General features: G+C 47.5%; 2 protein-coding genes across 17 annotated transcripts in view; both read left to right on the forward strand.

Annotated features, from left to right (window-relative positions):
* Positions 1-3,089: 3,089 nt before the first annotated feature.
* Positions 3,090-20,415, forward strand: part of TPD52L2 (TPD52 like 2) — a 45,539-nt gene continuing 28,213 nt past the window's right edge. For 4 of the 16 annotated variants that reach the window (XM_081011527.1, XM_081011529.1, XM_081011524.1 and 1 more), the window contains exon 1: positions 18,671-18,835. In XM_081011527.1, the coding sequence (XP_080867653.1) occupies positions 18,817-18,835 (19 nt within the window). In that variant the 5' untranslated portion in view covers positions 18,671-18,816. Of the gene's footprint in view, positions 3,200-4,652; positions 4,745-14,523; positions 14,614-18,667; positions 18,836-20,415 lie in introns of those variants that run through there. The other 12 variants (XM_081011521.1, XM_081011532.1, XM_081011530.1 and 9 more) reach the window with 8 other exon arrangements.
* Positions 6,119-8,197, forward strand: LOC308480077 (ABHD16B-like). The gene has a single exon (XM_081011382.1). It carries the CDS (start codon positions 6,744-6,746, stop codon positions 8,133-8,135), a length of 1,392 nt encoding a protein of 463 aa, XP_080867508.1. The 5' UTR covers positions 6,119-6,743; the 3' UTR covers positions 8,136-8,197.

Genomic DNA, 20,415 nt, shown 5'->3' on the forward strand with positions numbered 1-20,415 from the left:
AGCAGTGTGGCGTAGTGGTTAGAGTGTTGGACTGAGACCTGGGAGACCTGGGTTCAAATCCCTACTCAGCCATGAAACTCACTTGCTGACCTTGGGCCAGTTGCGTGCTTCAGCTTAGCCTACCTCACAGGGTTGCTGTGAAGATAAAATGGGGTGGAGGAGAACTGTGTGTGCCCGCTTGAGATTTTTGGAGGAAAGATGGGATATAAGTGTAAAACTAGATGAATAAAAATACAGTCATTCCTCGGGTTGCAAACGTGATCCGTGCAGGAGGCACGTTCGCAACCCACAGTGTTTGCAACCCGCAGTGCCGAGTCTGCGCACGCATGTGAAGTGATTCGGCGCTTCTGCGCATGCGCAAAGCACGAGATGTAACCCGTTCTGGTGCTTCCGAGTTTGGCATGGTCCGTAACCCGAAAATGCACAACCCGCAGTGTTCGCAACCCGAGGTATGACTGTAACAATTGCTCCCACACCCACCATGGAGATGTATTTATTATTCACTTTTAGAACTAGCCTGCTTTCAACTGACCAAGCTTCCCAATGTGGCAAACAGCATGACTTAAAACAGCAAAGTATGTTTTACAAATACGTATTATTAATAATTAACTTATTAATTAATTAATTAAATTTATATACTACCATTTGTCAAAAGATTTCAGGGTGGTGTACAACACTAGAAACACATTGCAAAACATCAGCGACGAAAACACAGTAAAAACGTAGTAAGAAGCATACTGACAGACAGCCTAATAGTAAAATCATCATCATCATAATAACAGTCCATCCTGCCACATGATCACAGGCCATAGATTATTTAATAGCAGATATGAACAACGGAAGAATGTAGAAAATGGATTGGGGGGGGGTTAGAAAATAAATGTAGATGTGTTTTAATGCAGCTATTAAGGGGGCATAACAATCAGGGAAGGAGGGACAGGAAGTCAAGAAGAAAACATGTAAAAAAGACAGAGTTATAATGTAATAATTTGGAAGATTTAATAAAAATCGGGGGGGGGGAGATATTATTTAATAGCCATAGGCCTGTTTTTTCCTGGTGCCTAAAGACATGCAAGGGACACGGGTGGCGCTGTGGGTTAAACCACAGAGCCTAGGACTTGCCAATCAGAAGGTCGGCGGTTCAAATCCCTGCGACGGGGTGAGCTCCTGTTGTTCGGTCCCAGCTCCTGCCAACCTAGCATTTCGAAAGCACGTCAAAGTGCAAGTAGATAAATAGGTACCGCTCCGGCAGGAAGGTAAATGGCGTTTCCGTGTGCTGCTCTGGTTCGCCAGGAGCGGCTTACTCATGTTGGCCACATGACCCGGATGCTGTACGCCGGCTCTCTCGGCCAATAAAGCGAGATGAGCGCCGCAACCCCAGAGTCGGCCACGACTGGACCTAATGGTCAGGGGTCCCTTTACCTAAAGACATGCAATGTTGGCGCCAAGCCAGCGTCTCTGGAGAAAGCATTCCACAATTGGGGAGTCACCACAGGAAAGACACAGCAGGATTATTGACCAACATAAAAGTCCCCAGGCAAATGAAAAGAATTTAACCTGGTCCTAGAAAGACATTTGGCTCAGCACCAGATGAGCCTTTTTGTGGATAATTTTCCAGAGCCAGGATATTCTCCCTGCCATCTCTGAGGGGTTTCCATCCACTGGATTTTGGAAAGCAAAACTGGCCTGAAGTAGGATTTCCAAGGAGGCCATGCCATGGCTCTGCCCAAGGTCTCCAATGAGGACAACAAGAAGAAGAAGGAAGAGACCCTGGGTCAGAACTGTCCTGCTCAAGCTGGACCCTCCAGTGAGATTCTCCCTCTGGAAGTTTCACGGTCTGGTTCTCCTCTGGCTTGGTTCAGAGTGAGGAGTCTGAGTCTTCAAAGGCCAGAAAGGCCATTTCTCTGTCAGATGATGTGGTGGAGAAGCTCTATCGCACAGAGTGAGCCATCAGGGGAGCAGGAAAGCTGCACTTTGTCTCCAAGTCCACAGAGCTGCATCAAGAGGCAGGAGCAGACCCAGACCCAGGAAGGATCACACCTGGCTTCAGGTGAGGAGTTCTTGGCGGGACTGTTGCACATATTTGAAGTGACTGGATGGATAAGAACTGACTCCCTTTGGAAGAAATCATTGTCCAGATCCATAAATATATTATTCAATTTTTTTACTAGCAGAACTCTTCAGAATAAAACAGAAACATCAAATGATACATCCAAAATGTCCATACAATGTCCAGCACAGGCTCAGCAACTTACAAAATATGACATGATTCCATTTTTTGCTTGGAGTTGTTTTCTCTCTCTCAATCAGAGAGGGTCTTTTACATGTCCTTACTTCCCAGAGCCTTGAGACAAAAGATTTGCAACTCAATACCTTCATTGTATGATCTAAGGTTACAACACTCACATGTTCGCTACCAGAGAACAACAACCAGTTAGTTAATTGTCATCTCTGGGAGAGCTCCAGGCTTTAATATAGCTCCATGGAAAATCCCCACATTAAACCTTTTCATCAATACACATTTAGGTATTCTCATTTCATTGTCTATTAAACTATTATACTCAACAGGGACAGGCTCCCAAATAGCTGGATAATATGTCTTGATCCATGCATTAGTCCAGGAGGTGCAGATGAGGTCAGTTCCCACCAAAACCCACTGAAATCGACTTCCTCATGCACCCCTAGGGGAGGAAACTTAACCCAATAGGATGACATGCACATTGTTTACAGAAGGGCCCAGAACCGATCCCAGAGTCTTGCAGGATGATCAGCTCAGGTAGCAGGGCTGGAAAAAACCTCTGCAAGAACTCTGAGGAAATGCCAGCAACGTGAACCTCAATTGAACCCTCCAGATATCCTGTGGCCCTCCAGATATCGTTGGACTCCCATATCCATCAGCTCCAGCCAGTGCGGCAAGTAGAGATGATGGGAGTTGTAGTCCAGCAATATCTGGAGGGCTACAAGCTCCCCATCCCTAACCTTGATGGACCATTAAAATGCCTGATGGTTGCAGCTCCTCACGTGCTGCTTCGCTTACAGAACCTGCAGAAAGGCAATGCATAATGTCACCACACTTAAGTGTTCCACGGCAATGACATCACTGGGACTGAACTGTGATGTCACGAGGGTCAGGCTGATAATGGGAAATCTAATCTTCTCCCTCCTTCTTCTGCATTTCTACCTTTGGGATACACATAAGGTATCTTATCCTTCTAACAACATTACGATAAGCTTTGTGGATCAGGGCAAAAGCCCATCTAGTCGAACACCCTGTTCTCACAGAGGCCAGCCAGAAGTCTGTGGGAAATCCTCTATTTTTTCCTTAAACTGCTACTAGTAGTGGGTTCCACAGCGAAAGTTTGTGCTTGTTGCTGCCTGCTAGGCGTTCGCTTCATGAGGGCCACTTAACACAATCCTTTCCTAACAGTGTCATTCATTTAATGACACGTTTTTGAAAACGTTTTATTCGATACAGCTTTCCCTCCCTCTTCAGGGCTTATTGAGTGCTATGCTCCCCCTCTTTCCAGTATTTATCTCTTAGTCACAACTGGGACAGGTGTTCAAGGGCAACTGAGTGGCGGCTGGCAGCAGAATCAGAGGCCAGCAGAAGAAAAAGATTTTGGCCTTCAAACATCAGACATGTCTCTGATAAAAATAATAGGGGAAAAGATAATTGAGCTTGGCACATACGTCTATTTTGCTAAGAGGTTCTTGAGACGGGGGGGGAAATAGAGTTCAGGCTTTGTTACAGTTTTATATAAGTGATGTTTATGGCAATTTATAGAGCTACAGACAAGGAGAGAGAAGTCTCTGCCCCAAGGAGCTTGCAGTCTAACATTTGGCAAAGGGGAGGTAGGAGAAGGAAGAAGAAGGGTGTTGAAGAGAAACAAGATACAAATGTGTGACCAGCTTTAGTCTGGGTAGCAGGGAGAGGTGAAGATTTGCACCTGAGGGCCACACTCAGCTTTGAAGGGAGGTGAGGGCCACTTATGAACAGCTTCCTGAGGGCCACTTCCAAGTGGTGGGCGGAGCAACAAATGTAAAATTTGCCTTTCTGTGATAGGCTCACTTCCACACATACACATTTCTTTCCTCCACCCGGACAAGCAGTTGCAAAGGGTCTACTCTGAGTAGAATTTACTTGGCTACAGCCCCAAGTTCATGCAGAGAGAGTCACCCCTTATAAAACTGCCAGTATGTGTTCATATCATTGTAATTGCATACAGGGCCCTGCAGGATTCAACTTTCTTCCGCAGGGCCTGTAAGACAGAGCTATTCCACCTGGCTTTCAATTTGAACTTAGCCTGATCTTTTATTCCCCTTCCTTCCCTCCCCCTCCCCTTTTTATGAAGATTACCCGCTCTGGGATCCCACAGCTGGTAATTCTCCCCTGGTCTCCTCGCTGGCCCAAATAGGACTAATTTAGCCAGCTAGCCCTGGTGATCATCTAAAGTTTATTGGATGGATTTCCCCCCTAAATTGATTTTTGAATTCTGATTTTATTGTTATTCACGTTTTATACTCTGTTTTATGCTGTGTTTTGTTGCATCAATTAAGTGTTTTAAATTTGTTCTTAGCTGCCCTGAGCCCGGTTTTCTGAACCGGGAAGGGCAGGGTATAAATAAAAAATTATAATTATTTATTATTCATAGCTCACCCTGTCTCATGGACTCAAGGCAGACAACTGCGATTTCACCCGAGGCCCACCTGATGAATATGAACATGCAGGTTTTCAGAAAGCAAGGTTGGTCATTCAGTCGCTCTCTCTCTCTCTCTCTCTTCAATGAAAACTACAGTGGGGAACCTCAGGTAAAGGGGCCAAATCCAGCCCCTCCAGAGATCTCTCTATGTGGCTGGAAATGTCCCTAGGTCATGCCACAGATGTCAATAACCTCAGGTGTTTTTGCCAGACTGGAATCATAGAACTGTGAGGGGACACAAGGATCTTCTAGCTCATAGATGTCAACTTTTCCCTTTTCTTGTGAGGAATCCTATTCGGGATAAGGGAATTTCCCTTAAAAAAAGGGAAACGTTGACAGCTATGATCTAGCCCAACCCCCCTGCAGTGCAGTAATCTTTTGCCCAACATGGGGCTCGAACCCTCGAACCTGAGATTAAGAGTCTCATGCTCTACAACCATCATTAAATCCCAAAGCATCTTTAAAACAGTCTTATTTCGACAAAAGTTTAGTTGATGCGAGTATTCATCTGTTTTTAGTCTATTGTTATTTTAACTCTTTGAACATTTAAAATCACAGTGGCTAACTTTTCTTATTGATGTTTTATTGTTTTGTCTTGTTTGTACTGTGGTACCTCGGGTTACAAATACCTTGGGTTACAAACACTTCTGGTTACAGACTCCGCTAAGCTGGAAGTAATACCTCGGGTTAAGAACTTTGCCCCAGGATGAGAACAGAAATCGTGCATGGCAGCAGTGGGAGGCCCCATTAGCTAAAGTGGTACCCCAGGTTAAGAACAGCTTCAGGTTAAGAACAGACCTCTCGAAGGAATTAAGTTTGTAACCAGAGGTACCATTGTACATAACTTTTGAGGCTTTACAATCAAATGGTGTATACATTATTATGAAATAAATACTGTATTTTTCACTCTATAAGACACACCAGACCATCAGATGCATCTAGTTTTTGGAGGAGGAAAACAAGAAAAAAATATTCTGAATCCCAGAAGTCAGAACAGCAAGAGGGATAGCTGCGCAGCCTGCATTCGCTCCATAAGATGCACACACATTTCCCCTTACTTTTTAGGAGGGAAAAAGTGCATCTTATAGAGCGAAAAATACGGTAAATAAATAAGTGATATTTTGGCACGAGGGGCTGGGATTGTGTTTCAATGTGGGCATACAGTAACCTTACAGAAGTGAATGAGAATGTATAAGAATGTGCATTAAACACACAAACAAGCAAACAACCTAATTGCTGTCGTCTGGATGTAAACCCCCCATGTTTCTTCCTTGGCTTCTCCAGCCCAAGGCAACAATAGCCAAGTTCTTATAATTTGCACCAGAACCCTGGCTGTTCACAGCCCTGATTGGTCGCTGTTTTATGATGTCACAAACCCCACCCCCATCTCCTGTTGCAGAGCATCCCTGCAGTGTTTTAAAGCTTGATCATACGAGTGTTGGGGGGGGGGGTTTAAAATAAAGCACATCCACACCCGTACAGCCTGATTCCCCCTCCTTGCTCTGAAAGAAGGCGGGAATGAACTTCCAGTTGCCGAAATATCCACGGAGGGTTTGGGGAGGGTGGACTGACTACCTGAAGATTGGGGGAGAACGTGGCAAATGAGTTGATGTGATTCACTGACCAAGCCATCTGCTAAAAGCGAGGGAGGTGTGGGCAGTAAAAGTGTGGAAGGACCACAGCCAGTCCTCTTTTCAGCGTTCATCTGGGGGCACCAGGACTGGTTGGTTTGGCTACTTCTGAGTGCTGGCCTCTGCTGCAATGTTCACAAAGGAGGCGCGACCTCACTGATTGTGACACTTCCCTGTGGACTAGGGATACTGAGGCCCCTGATGGGCAGGCGCCAATGACCACTTCACCATGGCCAAAGGGGTGAGCTCCAATCAGTTCCAAAGCCCGCATCATGTACCTATGAAGTAATCTATCCGTCAACGGGAAAGCTCTGGAGACGTCAGAAATATCTGCCGTGGGGCAACCTTCCTTGCCCACACCTCTTTTTATGTAATTTATGCCTCTCCTAGAAGATAACCATTATCTCTCTCCATGTGCGTCTTCTGTTTTCCAAAGGCTCTGGCCCACATATTCAAAACCTATTTTACGGCCAGCTACGACTTTGAGTTCAGCAACTGGCCTGTTGACTTCCGGTGGGATGAGGCCGGCGTCAACGGCAGCTCCCCCAGCCACGGTGGCAGCAACAGAGGCCACGGTGGCTGCCCGGTCCTGGTCAAAGCAGCGGCGAGAGCATGTCCGCTGGCATCAGCCTTGATAAAAGGCCCTGGCAGAGACCGGGTCTCGCGCTGGAACTTCCTCCGCCACTTCAAGCAAATGCCCGGCCAGTTGGCCAGCTATATCATGGCACACTCTTTGGGCCGCTGGCTCATCTACCCCGGCTCTGTCTTCCTCCTGAACCAAGCACTCTTGCCCGTCCTGGCCAAGGGCCAAGCTCGCCTCTTGAGGGATTACAACGGGAAGCGGGCCAAGCTGGTAGCTCGCGACGGGAACAAGATTGACACCATGTTTGTGGACCGGAGGGACAAGGTGAAAGGGCAAGGGGAGCAGCGGGGGAACCGGCTGGTGGTTTGCTGCGAGGGGAACGTCAGCTTCTACCAGTGGGGCTGCCTCTTCACCCCCTTAAGGACCGGGTATTCCGTGCTGGGGTGGAACCACCCCGGTTTTGCCGGGAGCACCGGCCAGCCCTACCCGGAGAACGACGCCAACGCGGTGGATGTCGTGATCCGGTATGCCACCTGCCGCCTGGGCTTCAACATACAAGACATTGTTGTGTACGGGTGGTCCTTAGGGGGCTACTCGGCCACGTGGGCTGCCATGACGTACCCGTCTCTGGGAGCCTTGGTGCTAGATGCCACTTTCGACGACCTGCTCCCCTTGGCCCTCAACATCATGCCCAAGAGCTGGAAGAAGCTGGTGGTTCGGACGGTGAAGGAGCACTTCAACCTCAACGTGGGGGAGCAGCTGTGCCGCTACCAGGGACCCGTCTTGCTGATCCGCAGGACCAAAGACGAGGTCATCACCACCTGCCCGTTTGGCCTGGAGGACCAGATCACCAACCTCAGGTGCAACCGAGCCAACGAGCTGTTAGTGCAGCTCCTGGAGTATCGCTACCCCGAAATCATGTCCCAGGACGGGTTGGAAGCTGTCCAGGTCTGGCTCAGGGCTGCCAACCCCAAACAGGAGGAGTCTGTTTACAAGCGCTACAGGATAAATGACGAGTGGTGTGTCAAGGAGCTTCAGAAGTACAAAGACAGCCTTGAGGACGGGAGCCCCACTTTCCCTTGGAGGGTGGGGAAGCACCTCGCCCGCCGAGGGAAGCAGCTGATGGCCCTGTTCCTGGCCAAGAAGCACATGAGGAACGTGGACGCCACACACTGGTCTCTCCTCAAGCCGGATGACTTTCAGATGCCTTGGAAGTTGTAGCAGGAGATGGGGAGAGGGATCAGGAGGAGAGAGAAAGACGCATAAAGAAAGAATGAGAACGAGACAGGCTTGGGAAAGTTAATTGGGTGCCCCCAGATTTATCCTTCCCCGACAACAACGCTATGCTCTGTCAGTTCCTTTTGAGTTGTGGGGGGAGGAGAGGGAGGGAGAAAAGAGACAGACATAGAACCATAGAGATGGAAAAGACAATAATAATAATAATAATAATAATAATAATAATAATAATAATAATAATTTTTTATTTATATCCCGCCCTCCCCAGCCAAAGCTGGGCTCAGAGTGGCTAACAACAGTAAAATAATACAGCATTCTAAAATCAATTCATTATAAAATCAAATTAATGGCAACCATTGGGCTAGAGTTCTGTGAAGAATCACCAAAGGAGGGGGTCAGACTGTGCCTTGGCCAAAGGCCTGGTGGAACAGCTCTGTCTTGCAGGCCCTGCGGAAGGATGTCGAGTCCCACAGGGCCCTAGTCTCTTGTGACAGAGCGTTCCACCAGATCGGGGCCACAGCCAAAAAAGCCCTGGCTCTGGTCGAGGCCAGCCTAACCTCCCTGTGGCCCGGGACCTGCAAGATGTTTTTGTTTGAAGACCATAAGGTCCTCTGTGGGAGGTCCCGTAGGTACGAGGGTCCTAGAGTCTTCTAGTCAACCCCATGCAATGTGGGAATCAAATGCACACCGTTGTGAAATGCAAAGAGTTGCCAACGGACAGCTCTTCCTTGCTAATACAGTGGTACCTCAGGTTAAGAACTTAATTCGTTCCAGAGGTCCGTTCTTAACCTGAAACTGTTCTTAACCTGAAGCACCACTTTAGCTAATGGGGCCTCCCGCTGCACCGCCGGAGCACGATTTCTGTTCTCATCCTGAAGCAAAGTTCTTAACCCGAGGTACTATTTCTGGGTTAGCGGAGTCTGTAACCTGAAGCGTCTGTAACCCGAGGTACCACTTTTGAGAGTGGGCTTAGGGTGGAGGTCAAAAGCTTTGTCTGGCCTCATCCACGGTTGTTTGCTTTATTATCCTGCTGCGATGGGATGGTCAAGGGCCTTGTTTGCTTCCAAAGGGAGGCCAAAAAGCTCAGCATTCTCTCTGCCACAGCTAAGGGAAGCAAGCTAGGTTAGGGAGCAGACGGTAACCCACACAGGGAACATACAGCTCCGTCTTCACACAACTCCCTGTCCCCCAGTTTTTGCCACCCAAGGCAGCCCCTTCGCTCCACCCAATGATAGAGCTGGCCCTGGTGTGTGGAGGAGCTGCAGTAAAGAACAAGCAGCAGGGAGCTATTTGCCTTATTTTGGGACTATATATTGGGAGCAAATGTTCACATCACCCCTGCTTCATTCGTGTCGGATTCATTCCTGCTTGTGTACACACCAGGGGGTGTTGACAGCGGCGGGGATGTCTTTACGCCACACACAGTTGCTCACACCTTGGCTAGACGTGAATTAGGAAGGGCTTAAGGATCCCAATTAGTGTGAAGCTGGTTTGAGAAGCAACACATCAAACAGTAGCGATTTATAGCAAAGTACAGGATACACCTGCATTTTGGATGACGGTATGTGAACATGGATTGTTCCCCGCACTGGAAAGGCAAGCAGTGCTTGGTAGATGGGAATATAAACACATCCTAAGGAAAGAGAGAGAGAGATTGTCCCAAAGTCACCAGTGAGCTTTGTGGCTCGAATAGAGATTTGAACCCAGGTCTCTGTAGCCCTGGCTTGACCCTCTAACCACCCCCTTTATTTTTGTGACATGCAAACACTGGTGCTTTTTAGAAGCTTGTGCATTTTGATGCGGAAGGGTGCTTGAAATCTAAGGCTGGTATTTGAAGAAGTTTATTCTGTGTAGACCTACTGAAATAAATGGACCTGTGGGTTAAACCACAGAGCCTAGGACTTGCCGATCAGAAGGTCAACGGTTCAAATCCCTGCGACGGGGTGAGCTCCTGTTGCTCGGTCCCTGCTCCTGCCAACCTAGCAGTTTGAAAGCACGCCAAAAGTGCAAGTAGATAAATAGGTACCGCTCCGGTGGGAAGGTAAACGGCGTTTCCATGCGCTACTCTGGTTCGCCAGAAGCAGCTTAGTCATGCTGGCCACATGACCCGGAAGCTGTGCGCCGGCTCCCTTGGCCAGTAAAGTGAGATGAGTGCCACAACCCCAGAGTCGGCCACAACTGGACCTAATGGTCAGGGGTCCCCTTTACCTTTACCTTTTTAAAAAAACTTGTTCATTAATTTCAGTGGGTCTTACTCTGAGCAGAGTTTAGCTGAATATCACCCTGTGGGGGCTGATATGCAGGGGGGGTATAGTTCTGCAAATGGAGAGCCTTTGGGGGCCCACTCTTATTTTTGTGATTTGCAGACATTTGTTTATTTATAGAAGGATTTACATACCACCAATCCGTATAGCATAACACGGTAGAGTGCAACGATATTTTATTGTACGTATTCACCGTGTTTCATGGAAGACAATCTTGCTCGGCTACAAGTGATTGCCAAAGAAGAAGACAATATGTACAATAAAACAGAAAACACCATTAATCGGTATATAATTATAATTGTAAGGTTATAATTAAAATCACTAATTGAAAAAAGCAGCTGCAAAGGCCTATCTGCAGTCAAAGGATCTGCCATAGACGTCTGAAAAATAGAAAGAGTGCCTGCAAATCTCTGCTGAATGAGTGGTCCCAGTGCTCGATTTACATACAGTGGTACCTCGGGTTAAGAACTTAATTTGTTCCGGAGGTCCGTTCTTAACCTGAAACTGTTCTTAACCTGAGACACCACTTTAGCTAATGGGGACTCCCGCTGCCGCTGCACTATTTCTGTTCTCATCCTGAAGCAAAGTTCTGAACCCGAGGAACTATTTCTGGGTTAGCGGAGTCTGTAACCTGAAGCGTCTGTAACTCGAGGTACCACTGTATAAGCTAAACAAGCTATAGCTTAGGGCCCAACTCTCTTGAGGGCCCCTCCAAAATTTTACTATTAATATAAAAGTAAAGGGACCCCTGACCATTAGGTCCAGTTGTGGCCGACTCTGGGGTTGTGGCGCTCATCTTGCTTTATTGGCCGAGGGAGCCGGCATACAGCTTCCGGTTCATGTGGCCAGCATGACAAAGTCACTTCTTGTGAACCAGAGCAGCACACGGAAACACCGTTTACCTTCCCACCGGAGCAGTACCTATTTATCTACTTGTACTTTGACGTGCTTTCGAACTGCTAGGTGGGCAGGAGCAAAAACCGAGCAACGGGAGCTCACCCTGTTGCGGGGATTTGAACCGCCGACCTTCTGATCGGCAAGCCTTAGGCTCTGTGGTTTAACCCACAGCACCACCTGCATCCCTCACTATTAATATACTTCTTAATTGTATTTCAGTTCAACAATTATTTTGATAAAATACATATTTTGTTATGTGCAAATGGCTTTAGATAACTATTAGGTCCATAAATTACCATATAGCATATATTCAACACAAAAAACAGCGGCAATTTGTTGTTGACAAAGGACAGATGGACATATAAAGGGCCCCATTACCTTCAGTAGCTTAGGGCCTCATCAAACCTAAATCCGGCCCTGATTGGTCCACAGCTGGGACCAGTGATCCTAAATGTTCAACTTCTAGTCAAGTCCAGTCGAATCTCTCTAACACTGAGGACAGCAGAGCAATGTATTTCTTAGGAATGACTGCAATGTCAAAAAAGGATGCCTGCTATTTTGCAACGTTTTGAGTTCGACTGAAAAATGGGTTTAACCATATCGTTTACATTTGGGTGCTTTCTAACAGCCAACACTGCTACCTGCAATGTTGGTCCATTGTAGGGGTCACTATAAAGCAGTGAACCTGCTGCCCCTGCCAGATGCTGTTCTGCTTATGGGATTTGTAGTCCAAAACAACTGGAGGGCACCAGGTTGTCAGAGGCTGCTATAAGGGATGAGCCAATCAGTCTAGTCTTGACATTTCTGTTTGCACTTGTTTCCCATAAATCCACCCCGCCCTGTTTCAACATTCACCAGAAATTTTAAAAAAGAAAATGTTATTAATATGAAAATGCAAATATTTTTTGAAAACGTTTCCTCTCAAAATATGGATTTCCATGCAGTTGTTTTGACCAGAGAACAATGCCAGGACATTTGGGAAGAACAAAAGGTGGTGCATAATTGAAGCTGCAATCCTAATCCCCTTTACCTGGGAGTAAGCCCCATTGAATTCAATTCTGAGTAGAAGATTGCGTTGTGAATTTTTCACTGCTTATTAGATTGGGTTGTGCGGATCAGATCAGGTATTATGAGGCTCCACAAATACTGAATTCCTCAAGCGCCCGTCGCTACTATAAAACTTTTTAAAACTGTCCATCATTGTAAGGACCAGAGTGAATTGTTCCATAATTGTTATGTACTGAAGTTCTCACCCTGGGCCAGCAGGGGGATACTGTAGATAGTTCAGGTCCACATATGCAAATAAGGGATCGAAAATGACGTTCAGTGATTGGATAGTTAATGGTTACTGTTGCGTTCTAGTGGAGCTCTATATAAGCAGACTGGCTGAACCCTTCAGTTCAGTTCTGGCCTGTGAATAAACAAGAGCTGTCTGAAGAATCGCTGTGTCGTCTGATATGTTAACCCACAACTTAACAATAATGATGTGATTTCCCCCAAAATGGTGGCTTAACAACGAGAGATGTCAGAGTACAGATACAGTGGTGCCCCGCAAGACGAATGCCTCGCAAGACGAAAAACTCACTAGACGAAAGGGTTTTGCGGTTTTTGAGCTGCTTCGCAAGACGAATTTCCCTATGGGCTTGCTTCGCAAGACGAAAACGTCTTGCGTTTTTTGCAAGTTTGTTTCCTTTTTCTTAACACCGTTAATACAGTTGCGACTTGACTTCGAGGAGCAACTCATAGAACGCGGTGTGGTAACCTTTTTTGAGGTTTTTGGCGATTTTTGAAGCTTTTCCAAAACTTTTCCGACACCGTGCTTCGCAAGACGAAAAATTCGCTAGACGAAAAAACTCGCGGAACGAATTAATTTCGTCTTGCGAGGCACCACTGTAAAGCATAGAGCTGTGAGAGAGCCTTATCAGCAGATTTGGGGGAAGGTGTCCGGGAGAACACAGATGTGCTACCGTCACAAAGACAAACTGTTGTGTCTTCATGTACCTGCAATGGAAACAGACCAGAAAGAGTCCCTGTCCGAACTATACATTTATAGCAGTATCATACCATTTTAAACACTCTCAGAGCTGTGGTTCTCAGAGTGGTTTAAAAATCAATCCCTCTGGGTAGGAAACTCTAAAGATTGTAGCTCTGTGAAGCAAATAGGAGTCCCCCAGCAACTCTCGGCTAGGGTTGCCATACGTCCAGGAAAACTAGGACATGTCCTCTTTTGGGGGGCCAACATACCTATCTGGGAGGATATTTACATTTTTTAAAAAAATCTTTATTGCCTTTTTAAAATTTACAAAACAAGAAAATAAATTAACCCTTACACCCACATATACCGAAAAGAAAACAATACATAAACGAAAATATGAAAAGAAAACGATTAAAAAAGGAAAGGGGGGGGAATTGTCAAATACACAAAATTATTTAAGGAGTACAAACCACTATTTGAACATTCTATATCCAAAGTTCCTAGAAAGACATTACCTTCATATTTCATCTTTTCTTTTTTCCCTTTACCGTCACTTTCATTCTATTACACTAAACTGGTTTGAGTCCCTCCTATGTTAATTGACTTCCCTCTATCTCTTTTTGCGGTTTCCATATTTCTCTTACATTTGAGTAATCTGTATTCTTTTTTTTTTTTTTTAATTCCCTTATTTTTACATTTGTTTACATTTTAAAGGAAATTCCTGGGTTTTTTATTTTGGGGGGTGGGTGGGGTTTTTGGGGGGGCGCATGGGCATGCTCAAGAGGGTGCTGTGCCCCAGAAGCGCCGCAGCAGAGTGAAGCCGCCGCAGCAAAGATCAGATATGAACTGGGGTTCTGCCACCGCTTGGGCTGTCAGTGGCTGAGGCTTGGGCTGCTCTGCACACCGCAGCTGCTGCCAGCCAGAGCTGGGGGGAAAGGCCTGCACCTCTTTCCCCGGCTTGGGCTGGCAGCGGCTCGGGCTGTCCTCTTTTTTGCCCTTCAAGACATGGCAGCCCTACTCTCGGTACACTTAACAAACTACAGCTCCCAGGATTCTTTGGGGCAAGGGAATCCATGACTTCGAAGTGGTATCATACTGCTTTAACTGCATAGTGCAGATGGGGCCAGCCAGGCAGTTCTGGTGTCAGAAGAAGGAGGACCCATTTCTTTTGCTTACTGCTGGGATGTCACAAGTCAAGGCTGTCAGCCCAGAACCTCTTATCTGTTTCTCCCCCCAGGTTCAGGGTGCACATGGACCCTCAGGCCTATGTCCCTTGGAGGGACTATCAGACGCTCTCTCTCTCTTTCCAAAAGCACCAGCATGATCAGTAAGTATGCACAGCCATAGAATCCTAGAACTGCACACTGGGGAGGGACCTCGTGGGTCATCTAGTCCAACCCCCTGCAATGCAGGGCTCTTTTGCCCAATGTATGTTTCTGAGCACAATTCAGAGTGTTGGTGCTGACCATTAAACCCCTAAATGGCCTTGGCTCACTATACTTGAAGGAGCGTCTCCACCCCCATTGTTCTGCCCGGACACTGAGGTCCAGCTCCGAGGGCCTTCTGGCGGTTCCCTCACTGCGAGAAGCCAAGTTACGGGGAACCAGGCAGAGGGCCTCCTTGGTAGTGGCGCCCGCCCTGTGGAACGCCCTCCCACCGTCAAAGAGAACTATCTGACTTTTAGAAGACATCTGAAGGCAGCCAATCCCTTTTCCCAGGGAACTCTGGGAAGAGGGATCTCCTAACAGCACTTTTAACAAACTACAAACTATAATGCCCAGAATTATTTGGGACTCTGAAAGTGGTATTAAAGTGTTTTAAACATATGGTGCGGATGCTGAAAATGTCAAGGATTTAACTTGGGACCAGGCCAAACTTCGGGAAGGCTGAAAGTTCAGCCTGGGTATTTTTGTTTTTTAAGGGGACAGGGCAGAACTGAACGAGAGGTGGTTTATCAAACCAGTTCCCTTATTTTGCCTTTGGGATGCTGGCGGGTGAATTTTGTAGGAGCGTGAGAGTCATGTCAGCCAGGGCTCTTACAGCCTCCATGCTGCTGACAGCTGCCATTTTAATACCCCCACCCAAGACTTACCCCAGAAGGGCAATACTTTGTGATGTCTCTGTAATTTATTTATTTATTTGTTAGATCTCTTATTCAAGATCCAAGGTGGGTTACAACAATAAAATATATACTGGTAAAACAGATAAAGCATCGTAACCATCAAAAACTGTAAAAAACAGTTCCATTTATAAAGGAATTCCATATATAGCAACAATGTGGACATTTTGAAACAATTCCACATATGAAAACAGGTATAACAAACAAACAAAAAAAAATAGTTCCACTACAGAAGCAGACAAGTGGGATAGCTAAAGAAGAAAGTATTCATTTCATGTAGAAAAGACAATAGAGGTGTCTGTCTAATCTGTAAGGGGGTTCCCAAAGGGTAGTTGCTACCACAATAAAGGCCCAGTTCCTGAGAATAAAGACCTCTTCACTGCATAATGCGGTATGCAGATGTCCCTGAAAGCAGAAATGGTTAAGTCGGAATGATTTCCCCAGAAATCCCTTTAAAAGTGGTTAAGCTAGATTGCCTCAGCTAAGCTGTAACATGAGAGCTTATTTTCCCAGTGACTCACCACTTGCCCCTCACTTGCAGAACATCTTTCTGCCAGGATGCTAAACCAAGGTGCGTGGATTTAGAGATATTAATTTAGAGATGTGAAAGCAACAAGCCTGGGGCAGAAGGGATACCTGGGCTGATACCTCCACCTACAGACCAAAGGGAGACATGACAGACTGAAGGAAGGACAGGAGAAGGGAAGACTCCCCTACTAATCAAACCCACCAGAGCAGCCTTTACCAACCTAGTACCCTACAAATGATTGTCAACCAAAACTTCCATCAGTCCAGTCCCAGGCTTAATGGAGTTATGAGTCCCATTAAACTCAGCAAGGCTTGTTGTTGTTTAGTCGTTTAGTCGTGTCTGACTCTTTGTGACCCCATGGACCAGAGCACGCCAGGCACTCCTATCTTCCACTGCCTCCCACAGTTTGGACAAACTCATGCTGGTAGCTTTGAGAACACTGTCCAACCATCTCGTCCTCTGTCATCTACTTCTCCTTCTGCCCTCAATCTTTCCCAACATCAGGGTCTTTTCCAGGGAGTCTTCTCTTCTCATGAGGCGCCCAAAGTATTGGAGCCTCAGCTTCAGGATCTGTCCTTCAAGTGAGCACTCAGGGCTGATTTCCTTCAGAATGGATCGGTTTGATCTTCTTGCAGTCCATGGGACTCTCAAGAGTCTCCTCCAGCACCATAATTCAAAAGCATCAATTCTTCGGCGATCAGTCTTCTTTATGCTCCAGCTCTCACTTCCATACATCACTACTGGGAAAACTATAGGTTTAACTATACAGACCTTTGTTGGCAAGGTGATGTCTCTGCTTTTTAAGATGCTGTCTAGGTTTATCATTGCTTTTCTCCCAAGAAGCAGGCGTCTTTTAATTTCGTGACTGCTGTCACCATCTGCAGTGATCATGGAGCCCAAGAAAGTAAAATCTCTCACTGCCTCCATTTCTCAGCAATGCTTAGTCCTGAGCAAACATCGCCCTGCCTGGTCGCCCTCAGCCCCTGTGTTGTGTAACATCCTACCCGCTGAAGAACTCGAAAGCTTGCCACACCTTTTGTGACGTTGTGGTTGGACCCAATGAAAGTATTGCTTAGCTGTTGATCTGGGGGGCTGGCTGATTGAAATTGGTTGGGCCCAAAGGTGCCTGTGAACAATTCAAATTGAAATGTGTTGGGTTAAATTTTAGCATATTTCTACGCAACTAGAGCAATGGTTATAAAACTGTCCCCTGCCCACGACTTGAAAATTGCTGAGGGTCTTGGTGGATCACTGAATGGCTTTCCCGACTGTAGCAGTTGTGCTGTGCTGTGCTGGATGCTCTTGGGTTTTAATTGTATCGCTGCTGCTTTTATTTCCGAGTAAAGCTTCCGAGTAAAGGTACGTGGGTGGCGCTGTGGGTTAAACCTCAGAGCCTAGGACTTGCCGATCAGAAGGTCGGCGGTTCGAATCCCCGCGATGGGGTGAGCTCCCATTGCTCGGTCCCTGCTCCTGCCAACCTAGCAGTTCGAAAGCACGTCAAAGTGCAAGTAGATAAATAGGTACCGCTCCGGCGGGAAGGTAAACGGCATTTCCGTGCGCTGCTCTGGTTCGCCAGAAGTGGCTGAGTCATGCTGGCCACATGACCCAGAAGCTGTACGCCGGCTCCCTCCGCCAATAAAGCGAGATGAGCGCTGCAACCCCAGAGTTGGCCACAACTGGACCTAATGGTTAGGGGTCCCTAACCTTCCATACCAGGAGACTGGCCCTTATGAGGTGCTCAGCCGTCATAATACTGGCCCAACAATTTTGGGGGGCGGGGAAGGAAAAGGGAAATGTGAGCTTTTAGGCTTGCTTACTCTTTGCACATAGGTGCAAACTGTTTCTGCAACCTGCTCAAGTGTTTGCGTGAAAGGGTGTATACCAGTGATGGCCAGATTTGGCCCTCCAACTGTTTTTGGACTACAACTCCCATCATCCCTAGCTAATGGTCTGGGATGGTGGGAATTGTAGTCCCAAAACAGCTGGAGGGCCAAGTTTGGCCATCACTGGTGTGTACAGTTCATTTGTTGGGTACAGACAAACTGCACACCTGCTGAACGTTATCTGTGAACCCACCAACTGCCAAGCGCCGTGGCGCCAGTTAATAGCCAATTATATATATAAATGACTTAGTAACTGCAGTTGCGCACCGCAGACTTCTGTCACCCCTCAAACCACGTCCAGGGCAGCGCCGTCGACAAGACTGCCCGGAAATCATAAGCGCAACTTTGCGATTGATCCCCTTTGGTCTGCAGCCAAAGAGTGACACCAAAGGGCTGCGGGCTGGAGCGAACCCGCAGGCTAGTTCCGGATTCCGATCGCAGATCGTAACAGCGCGTGGACTGAACGGCGAAGACATTTAAGGTTCAGTGCAAAATCTGAAACAGAAATGCAATTTCTGCTTCAGATTTCTACGCCAGCCTTTAAAAATGCTTCCGAGATAGGCTAGAGGCAGACTGCCCTGTTTTGAAACAGCCACGCTTTTCTCCCTAAAGCGGGGGGGGGGGAGGGAAAGGGAGGGGGAACCGAAGGATAACGGCACACCTCGGCCAACGTGGAGAAAGCAAATGGAGAGTCTAACCCCGATTTATATTGAGGATTTCTCCTCAATGCAGAAGCTTCAGAAGGGATCCGGAAGTGAGGGCGGCAGCTTTGGCGCTTTGCATTTTCCTCTTTAAGGCCGCAAGCGCCTCCTAATGACGTTGCTAGCTGCGACTTCCGGGGGAGGCCGGAAGTGAGCGTGTGTGTGTGCGGAGACGGAAGAGCGGGAGGCGTGTGACGTCGCCGCGCCGTCAAGCCAGGAGTTTGTTGCCGCTGCTGCCGCCGCCGCCGCCGCCGCCGCCTCCTTCCCTCGCGTAGCTGCGCAGCGGCCTCCGGGCGAGATGGAGAGCGCCAGCCAGGGTAGGCCAAGGCAGGCCGGGCCGGGGAGAGGGCCGCCTCCGCCGCCGCCGCCTCCTCCCCCTGGGAAGGCCGCGCTGGGGCGGGAGGAGGCCAGGCCCCGGGGCGGGACGCATCCTGCCTCCGGCCCGCTCTCGGCTTCCTCTAGGGCGGCAGGTGGGGCGGGGCCTGGCAAGCGAGCGCATCCCTGCATGTAGAAAGCCAGCCTGTCGGGGAGGAGGCTTCTGGGCCATGGAAGTGGACAGAGCCCTGCACGGAGAAAGCTAGTATGTCGAGGGGAAGGTTTCTAGACTGTATAAGCGAAGAGGTTCCTGCATGTAGAAAGCTAGCCTATCAGGGATGTGGCTTCTAGGCCATGTAAGTAGGCAGAGCCCTGTATGTAGAAAGCCAGCGTATCGGGGAGATGGTTTCTAGGCTGTGTAAGTGGACAGATTCCTGCATGTGGAAAGGTAACTTATAGGGGTAGGATTTTAGCTCATGTGTAAATAGGCAAAGCCCGGTATGTAGAAAGCCAGCATATTAGGGAGAAGGCTTCTAGGCTAAGTGAAGAGATTCCTGCATGTAGAAAGCTAGCATGTCGGGATGTGGCTTCTAGGTAATGTATGTAGGCAGAGGCCTGTCTGAAGAAAGCCAGCATATCGGGGAGACGGTTTCTAGGCTGTGTAAGTGGACAGATTCCTGCATGTGGAAAGGTAACTTATAGGGGTAGGATTTTAGCCCGTATATAAGTAGGCAAAGCTTCTAGGCTAAGTGAAGAGATTCCTTCATGTAGAAAGCTAGCCTGTCAGGGATGAGGCTTCTGGGCCATGTAAGTGGACAGAGCCCTGCATGGAGAAAGCTAGTGTGTTGAGGGGAAGGTTTCTAGACTGTATAAGCGAAGAGGTTCCTGCATGTAGAAAGGTAACTTACAGGGGTAGGATTTTAGCCCGTGTGTAAATAGGCACATGTAGAAAGCCAGCATATTAGGGAGAAGGCTTCTAGGCTAAGTGAAGAGATTCCTTCATGTAGAAAGCTAGCCTGTCAGGGATGAGGCTTCTGGGCCATGTAAGTGGACAGAGCCCTGCATGGAGAAAGCTAGTATGTTGAGGGGAAGGTTTCTAGACTGTATAAGCAAAGAGATTCCTGCATGTAGAAAGGTAACTTACAGGGGTAGGATTTTAGCCCGTGTGTAAATAGGCACATGTAGAAAGCCAGCATATTAGGGAGAAGGCTTCTAGGCTAAGTGAAGAGATTCCTGCATGTAGAAAGCTAGCATGTCGGGATGTGGCTTCTAGGTAATGTATGTAGGCAGAGCCCTGTCTGAAGAAAGCCAGCGTATCGGGGAGACGGTTTCTAGGCTGTGTAAGTGGACAGATTCCTGCATGTGGAAAGGTGGTATATTGTGAAGAAGGCTTCTAGGCCAGCTTACTCTGGCCTAGATCTTTGACGTTAGATTTCTGTGTGCAGGGGTTTTGAAAACCACTTGAAGGTTTTGTTTTGTTTTGTTTTACGATCATGGAGTGCATAAATTTTATGAAATGGGAAAAAATGATTCTCTCCCCCCCCCACCTTTTTGTTTGTATTGTGGAACAACGTGAGTTTCG

This window comes from Podarcis pityusensis (genome assembly GCF_964106645.2).
Source record: "Podarcis pityusensis genome assembly, chromosome: 6".
NCBI lineage: Eukaryota > Metazoa > Chordata > Lepidosauria > Squamata > Lacertidae > Podarcis > Podarcis pityusensis.